Consider the following 8,540-nt stretch of genomic DNA (forward strand, 5'->3'; position numbering starts at 1 on the left):
TACAGAGGTCTAACCCATACAACAGTACTTAGCACACATAAGCATAATTTTTACATGTTATCCTATCTGCATGCCATGTAATGCATAAAGGCAACTTGGAGTTGATTAATTTGTATATTGGGACCCACAAAATAGAGGCTGCCCCAGTGGCCTGATATCACAAATCTAAACCTAAGCCTGTGCTTATGGGAAACATCTATCGAGGAATCACAAATCCTCCAACTCAGTTCTAGCTAGCTTACCTTATCCTAGACAATAGGACCTGCTCATCTTTTTTTTTTTTTAAGTGGGCTCTATGGAGCCCAACACAGGGCTTGAACTCAGGATCCTGAGATAGACCTGAGTAAGCTGAGATCAAGAGCCAGCTGCTTGGGGCACCTGGGTGGCTCAGTTGGCTAAACACTGCCTTCGGCTCAGGTTATGATCCCAGGGTCCTAGGATCGAGTCCCGCAAGGCGCTCCCTGCTCAGCAGGGACCCTGCTTCTCCCTCTCCCATTCCCCCTACTTGTGCGTTCTCTCTCCATCTCTGTCAAATAAAATATTTAAAACAAAGTCGGATGCTTAACTGACTAAGCCACCCAGGTGCCCTGGACCTACTAATCTTACGGGGAAACCCCTTACCTCCTAGCCAATCATGCTCTGTTTTTATAATGCCTGTTCTAACACTATAAAACCTGCTTTAGCTCAAAAACCCTCAGGATGAGTGTTCTATTGCTTATGAGGTACTGTACTCCCCCAACCTATGGATTGTTTTCCCTTGAATAAAGGACATCAAACTCATTACTAAATTTAGTTTTGTTATTTGACAGTCGTGTTAATACTAGCCTTTTTATTTCCATGACTTTCTAAATAAACTAAATTACATGTGTAACTAGCATTGTATTTCTAATGAACAGCACTCATGACAAGTTTGAAATGCGTTAGACACCTCAAGTGAAGTCAACAGACAGTTGGATATATGTGGCTGGTGTACAAAGATGGTAACAGATACACAAATTTGGGATTCACAAGCTTAAGGTGATATTTGAAGACATGAGACTATATAGGATCCCCTGCAAAGTGAAATGTGTACAAAAAAAAATGACACCAAAACTTATCTTCTAGGACAGACCCTGTGGGAAATATGGGAAAGGAGGGAGAGAGGGTTCCTTTTGTTGTTTTGGTTTATATGTATTTTTTACTCCATTCCTTTTAATGTGGTATCCTACCATGCTTCCAAAACTTAACATTTTGAAAGGAGCTGAGTCCCATCACAGTAGTCATAGGGTCAAGGTGGAAAACAGAATATAGAAGATAAGACCACATCATGTTACTCAGAGAACCAGATATACACCCGGTTCATAGGGTGGTGTATGTCCATCTAGTTCTCTCCAAGTACGCCTACACACACACACATACACACACACGTTCAACTTCAAAGACCTGCTCACAAACTAGGTAACATTTTTTATAATAGAATTATTCATTAACACAATGTTCACCCAACATTGGACTATTCCCCTATCAGTCATTAATGTTAAATCACCAACTAAGTCCACCCCCTTCCTGACCCACATTCAGGAGCCCCAGTTCCCAACACAATGAATTTCTTCCTCTAGAAAGGAAGAACTGCTCCCTCTTCCTGTTCGTGGGTCTTGATTTCAGCAATGCCTTCTATCCTCCTCCTACATACCTGACCATGCACTGCCTCTTTCCTGACTCAGAATATCACCACCACCTGTCCATTTCTCTAGCCAACTTGGGTTAAAGTGCCCCCTATTCTTTTTAAGTTTTCATTCAAATTCCAGTTAACATACAGTATAATACTAGTTTCAGGTGGACAATTTAGTGATTCAACAGTTACATACAACACCCAGAGCTCATCACAACAACTACACTTCTTAATCCCCATCAAGGTGCTCCCTAGGCTTACCCCAGTACTAATACTTATGCTAAGCATACATCGTACCTAGTGAAACGTCTTGGACAGACCCCCACTTCAAAGTTTGGCAAAATGACTCAGAATATTTTACTCCACTTATCATTCAAAAGGAATGCTACTATGCTGATTACATTTTTCTAATTCTCCAACTGTAACACAAAATTAAAAACCTTTGTACCTCGATCAAAACCCACAGTACATTAAAAAATAAAACAATGAAGTCATTTTAATTTTATTCATCAAAAATTAATTGTATAAGTGGCAACACTGGAAAAGGGGAATCTCAACTCAGGGGCAAAGGCAGGCTAGCCCTTTTGAGGGAGAAGGGGCCCTGGAATCAAGGGCCAACAGCAGTTAAGTGTTGGGTGGTGGAGTCTTGGGGAGAGGAAGTTTCAAAACTCAGGACATTGGTTGCTGGCTCACAAAACTTGGAAACCTCACACGTTACTGCAGGGCAGGCAGCCCATTTAGGACAGTGGGTGGATGCGGGTTCCTTTTTTGGGTCTTATGAGGAGGGTCACAGCATAGAAGGTATAGGTGGGTACAGTGTGCTCCCTATTTCAGCCTGTTCTCCTGGAGAGATAGGGCTCAGGGCATCAAGTGCTGGCAGCAAGGCACGCCTAATGCTAGCAGGGCTAGGGGTGGAGATGGAGCCCAGACCACAAAACCGAGGGGAGGACGAAGAGGAGGTCAGGACAGAACACCCAGCAGGGGAGGGGCAGGGGTTCAGGCCAGGAGACCCAGGGGATGAGGAGGAGAAGCTCTCACTACATCGCCTAGGGAAGAGAGAAGAGAACGCGTCAAGAGAGGATGGTGAGGAGGAACTCGCGTGGATGGCAGGACCAGGCTGGGAGGCAAAGAACAGGACTGCAGGATCAGGTGAATCTGAGCTGCTCCAGAAGACCAGCCTTCTTAAGGCAAACCCAGGGGGAGAAGGGCTCTGGGCGGCCAGCCCTGGTGGAGAAGGAAGGCTGTGAGCTGCTGATCTTTGCTGGGTAACATGGCTCCGGAGGACAGGGCCTAGTGTGGAGGCGTGGCTCCGGAGAACAGGGCCTGGACTGGCTGCGAGGCTGCTGCGGAGAGTAGGGCCTGGAGGGGAGGCGTGGATTTCGAGGGCAAGGCTTGGCCCAGTATCGCCGTCGTGGAGAACAGGGCTTCGAGAGGATGCACCGCTGCGGCGAAGAGAAGCTGGGTGGGACGCAGGACTGCTGAGAGCCCGACCCGGTGGGGTGGCGGGGCGGCGGAGGGCCTGGCCAGGCCTAGTTGTGGAATTACGAAGAGCAGGACCTGGTGGGGTGGTACGACGGCGGCGGCGGCGCGCAGGGCCTCGTGCGGATGCACTGCTGCGAAGTGTTGGGCCCGACTCGGACGCTTGGCTACGGAGAGCAGGGCCCGGCACGGCCACTTGCCTGCGGAGAGGGCGTGGCAGGGTGGTGTAGCTAGAAGGGGCCGGGCCTGGCGGAGTGGTGCAGCTTCGCGGGGCAGGGCCTGGCTCAGATGAGCGGTGGCCGCGGCCGCGGGCGCCGCGTCGGCGGCGTCGGCGGCGGCGTCGGCGGCGGCGACGACGACGAACAGGACCTGGTTCAGGTGCATGGCGGCGGCGGCGAGCAGAGCCTGGCTCCGATTCACGGCTGAGGTCATCAATGCCTGGTGGGGTGGCGTGCCCATTAAGGGCAGGGCCTGGCCTGGCCGCTTGACTGCGGAGTCCTGGGCCTGGTGCCCGGGCCTGACTGCGGAGTCCTGGGCCTGGTGCCCGGGCCTGACTGCGGAGGACTGGGCCTGGTGCCCGGGCCTGACTGCGGAGGACTGGGCCTGATGCCCGGGCCTGACTGCGGAGGACTGGGCCTGGCTGGGATGCGTGACCCGATGGAGAAGCCCGAGAACGGCGGCGGTTGCTGGGCTGAGACCCCGGAGAAGATGGCGGCAAGGGCACGGGGCACTGAGCTGTAGGAAGCGCAGGAAACGGATAGCGCCGCCCTGGAGGCTTCTGAGCCTGGGAAGCCTCCTCGCGGCCGGGCTGCTTCCTCCCACGGCCCTTCCCCGGGCTCGCGGTCAGGGTCGGAGGCCCGCTGGCGGGACCAACTCCCCTCATGCCTTGCACCATGGCGGCCACGCCGCCCGCGTGTGAGGCCTGGAGACCTAGGCCCGCCCCGGGCACCACCCATCTCAGCTCGGCGTGGGGACTGCAGCCGCCCTGGAGGTCAGCACGCTCTCTCTCCAGCACACAGCCCATGGAGGGCAGCTCCGGGCCCTCGCCATTGATCGAAATGGCGCCGGCGGCAGCCAGGGCAAAGGCAGAGGAACCTGCCGTGCCACTGTGTGGGGCACCACCACCCGAGGGAGAAAGGCCGCTCGAGACCGAGGGGACCAAGGCACTGAGATCGGGGTTCCCGGCCCCACGGGCGTTGCCGGGGGCAGGGGCAACCTCGTTCTTCGGCCCTGTGGGCACCTCACCCTGCTCTTGCTTCTGCGCCTTCTGGTCGGACGACGGAGTGGACATAACTCCAGATTCTCTCTCAGAGACGCGAGAGCGTGGCTAAAGACGCCGCCTGGGTAGAGCTCCGAGGGGGAGGAGTGAGGATGGGCGTGTCCTGGTCGGATCTTCACCTGATTGGTCGGGTGGTTGCCACGTGACTCGCGTCTTAAAGGGAGCGAGCCAACCTAATTCCGTCTGGCGCCAAACCAAACCGTGTGCTCCACCGTTCTGGGGGCCGCTGCTGCCGGGTCCACGATGTGAATTTCCGATCCATACCTGGGCCCCTATGAGAGCGAGTGAGAGAGAGTGTGTGTGTGTTTCGAGGGCGAGGGCAGCGATACTGTCTGTATAAACAGTTTGAGTCACCCCAAATCAGTTTAGCTTGTCGCATCACTCTGGTGGTGAAACTTTCAAGCAGTGGCTTGAAAGAAATACCACACTGGCCAAGAGGAGATACCGCTGAGCTGGGCATCCCTCCTGGAATCCCGTCAGGACGCAGGGCCCATGTGTGACTCCAGAAGAGACTGTCCCAGAACTCCTCTAGTGGGCTGTAGGGTTGGAGAACGGCCTGAAAGTAACAAAAGGGATGGGGCCCACACTGCCTGGGCTCGGGATGTTCAGCACTGCTGCCACGCACCCAGAGGTTGGATTTAGAATTTTCCAGTAGGATGCTTCTCCTTGCCTTGCCCCCTGAACACAGACTGGGGTTGCCTGGGATTAAGAATGATACTGTCCTTAAATATGCATCAACATTTGTATGGGCTGCATAGCAATCCACTGATGAATGTACATTCATTTGTGTGATCTACTCTCTAGTTTTTGTTAATACAAATATGCTGTGATGCACAGGCTTGAAGTCCAATATTTAGACCAGATTTTTAGTCATTATTACAGAAGGGCTGCCATTTCAGTACCCAAAACAGAAAAGCAAATGTAAGAAAGCCAGCACCTAAATTGACACACCTATAAGGCAAGTTACACATAGTTTATTTTATGAAATGGGATCACTTATCCATATTGTTTGGTCACCTGCTTTTTTGGGTCCAGAAAACTCTCTCTCCATGTCAATAAGTAAATTTCCACAAGGCAATTTTTAAGTAGAAAATATTCCATTTATACCAGAAGCTTACATCTTCAAACATTCCAATATCAACCAACGTCTCACCATCTATAACACATCACTGTGAAGCACATCCTTCTTACTAAAAATCGTTCATATCCTCAATTGTGTCCTTGCTATCGATAAACTCCCAGATGAAGAAATTCTTGGCACAGGCCATGCACATTTGTAACTCTTTGATTAAAATATCAGCAAGATGTTCTGAAAGTCACCATTATGACAATTTCGGCCGAATGGAATGGGAGCCTTACTGGACCGGAGGAGCAACTGGAGCAAAACACAATGCAAAGTAGAATGGAATGGAATTTGGAGTGTTAAATAATATGGAAGGGAAAATGGATTTGAAATGGAATGCCAAACGGGATGAAGTGGAGACTAACTGCAGTGGGAATTGGAATGAAATGGGGGATGGAATACGGACTTAAACAGGATATGGAATGGAAAATTGAACAGGATGAAAATTGAATAGAATATAATGGGAAAATGGAGTGGAAAGGAGGATGGAAATAAATATCTGATGGCATGTGGAATAAAAAAACATAACTTCTTTATATGAGAAAAAGAATGGAGTGGAATATACAGTGAAGTAAAATATTAAAGAAAATGGGAGGAAACCGATGGAATAGAATTTGCAAGGTCATGAAATCAGTGGACTATGAAATTTGCACTATAGATTTAAAAGTACCAGGATGGAATAGCAACAAATGGAATGAAACTTGGAATGAAATATAGAATACAAAGTTATGAAGGGTGGAATAGACAATGAATATAAATAAAATGGAATATGGAAAATGAAATACTGATGAAATAGAGGATGTGTTTAAATGAAGAGAATGTGTTCTCATCTACCGCTCCATAACTTAGTGTCATGGAACAATGACCATTTGATCATGCTCAGGCATCCTGTAGAGCTAGAATTCAGACAGGGCAGACGGCAGATGGCTCATCTCTGCTCTACGATATCGTCTGAGGCCTCAGCTGGGAAAACGTGAATGTCTGTGGGATCATGAGTGAAGGACAGCAATCAGGACTCTTAGATTTTGGCCATAGTATCTGGGTGGATGGTGGTGCCACTTCCTGGAATTGGGAAGACTTGCAGATTGGGGACACAGTAGGAATCTAGTGATTCTCAATTCTCAAAAAAAAAAATCTGCAAGAGTAGGGTTTTTTGTTTGTTTATTATTTCTCAGAGAGAGAGAGAGAAAGAGAGAGCACAAGCAGGGGGAGTAGCAGGCAGAGGGAGAAGCAGACTCCCTGCTGAGCAAGGAGCCTGATGCAGGACTCAATCCCAGGACCCTGGGATCATGACCTGAGCCGAAGGCAGAGCTTAACCGACTGAGCCACCCAGGCATCCCTGGGAGAGTAAGTTTTGTTTGCCTCATACTTTATATTCTAAATGTTCTCAACGAGCATAGATTACTCTTGCATTCAGAAAAATACAGATATTTGCATTATGGAAAGCAACTAATTTTTAGTGTTTAATTATGATTTAAGCTGTTGTAAGAAACCAGGCTCTCACATATGTTACCGGATTTGGGTTCTACATTCAGAGCACCCTGCCAGATGGAAATCTGACAAAACATATATAAACATGAAATCCATTTGGTGCTACAATTCCTCTTCTAGGCATTGATTCAGAAGAAATATACATATATTAAACCACAATGTTATTTGATCAGAAGTGATTATTTTGGTGTCATTTGTTTAAAAAAAAATTGAAACCACCTAAATTTCTGGCAGGATACTGGATGGTCCACAGAATAAACTTATGTAGAGTTTATGGGATGTTTCTGAAGAACTTTTAATGCTATTGGAAAATGGCTATGTTATGCAAATAAAAATTATATACTGAATATACTGAATATATGTATACTATCTATACATATACCTAGAATTCGATGTATATTAAAATCTCATTTACTATCTATATATCTAGAATTGGATATATATTAAAATCTCATTTACTATATTGTAATGATGCTCATCCAGCTGCATGGTGCCCTCCAGGGGGCACTTGACAATGTTGGGAGACATTTTTGTTTGTGACAATTTGGGGAAAGGGGAGATGCTACTGCCATCCAGTGGATCAAAACTAGGGATGCTGCTTCAAAAATCCCTGAATGCACAAGCTAGCCTCTTACAACAAACAATTATCCGGTCCAAATATCAGTAGTGTCCAGGTTGACAAACCCTGTGGTGGGGTATTTAGATAATTTGGAAAAGTTTAAAACAAAATTTAAATCATAGTCAATCTTGTCAGTGATCAGTAACTATTGTTAAAAGTTTGGTATGTGTAGGTGTTAAATTTTCTGTGATAACTTTGTATTTTATAATCACCAGAAGGGTATGTAAGAAGTAAACTACTTCATCTTAATTGTTCCTTCGCAATGCACAGAACGGTTTTCAAATATTAACCATATTAATCTTTGCTTAAGAAATGATGTACCTTAAGAACTGTAATTTCAGCTCATTTATGGGGAGGGACATTCCACCAGTATCAATCCATCATCATCAATCTCCTGATTTTTACCTTTCTGATCAAAGGTTTCATTTCCAAGTATTTACATATTTGGTTAAAATAAAGAGAAACCGTGGCCCACAATGCAACATATCTGATTATACCGGACAGTGTGGTTGACTAACTAGGTCATAGTAATCTCATTACCCTTCCAGTGACTGGTTTAGGAATGGGCATTCTCCCGTCGATACTCCCCCATATCAATGAGATGCACGTCTGCTTGCAGTCTTTGGGATAAGTTTTCTCAGCGCTTAAAGAAATAAAAGAGACACAACAGATGGTTTACATTAAAAATCTCAAAAAGCATATGTATCTGATACTATAATTAATAAATGATTTAGCATGGTTGCTGGATATATGGTCAATTTTACAAAATACAATTGGATTTCTATATACTGACATTAGAATTATAAGGAGAAAAAATTTTTAAATGCCATCTATGACAGCATCAGAAGAGAACAAACACCTAGGAACAAATCTAACAAAGGAGTCCCAAGACCTCTGC

At 46.9% G+C, this 8,540-nt stretch overlaps 1 protein-coding gene across 1 annotated transcript; it reads right to left on the reverse strand.

Annotated features, from left to right (window-relative positions):
- Nucleotides 1–2,941: 2,941 nt before the first annotated feature.
- LOC112818049 (uncharacterized) lies at nucleotides 2,942–8,336 on the reverse strand. Its single transcript, XM_073890614.1, has 3 exons — nucleotides 8,161–8,336; nucleotides 3,377–4,681; nucleotides 2,942–3,330 (listed from the first exon to the last, which is right to left on the reverse strand). Exons 2-3 carry the CDS (start codon nucleotides 4,419–4,421, stop codon nucleotides 2,942–2,944), a joined length of 1,434 nt encoding a protein of 477 aa, XP_073746715.1. The 5' UTR covers nucleotides 4,422–4,681; nucleotides 8,161–8,336.
- Nucleotides 8,337–8,540: the final 204 nt, after the last annotated feature.

Source organism: Callorhinus ursinus, unplaced genomic scaffold, assembly GCF_003265705.2.
Source record: "Callorhinus ursinus isolate GAN/ISIS: 27379988/994484 unplaced genomic scaffold, GSC_fseal_2.0 scaffold1283, whole genome shotgun sequence".
NCBI lineage: Eukaryota > Metazoa > Chordata > Mammalia > Carnivora > Otariidae > Callorhinus > Callorhinus ursinus.

Excerpts from the sequence above, each read along its gene's own strand:
- LOC112818049 (XM_073890614.1), bottom strand. The coding sequence starts at position 4,421 with ATGTCCACTCCGTCGTCCGACCAGAAGGCGCAGAAGCAAGAGCAGGGT. Across the intron at positions 3,331-3,376 it reads AAGCTGCACCACTCCGCCAG|GCAAGTGGCCGTGCCGGGCC; the intron begins GCCCGGCCCCTT and ends CCCTCTCCGCAG.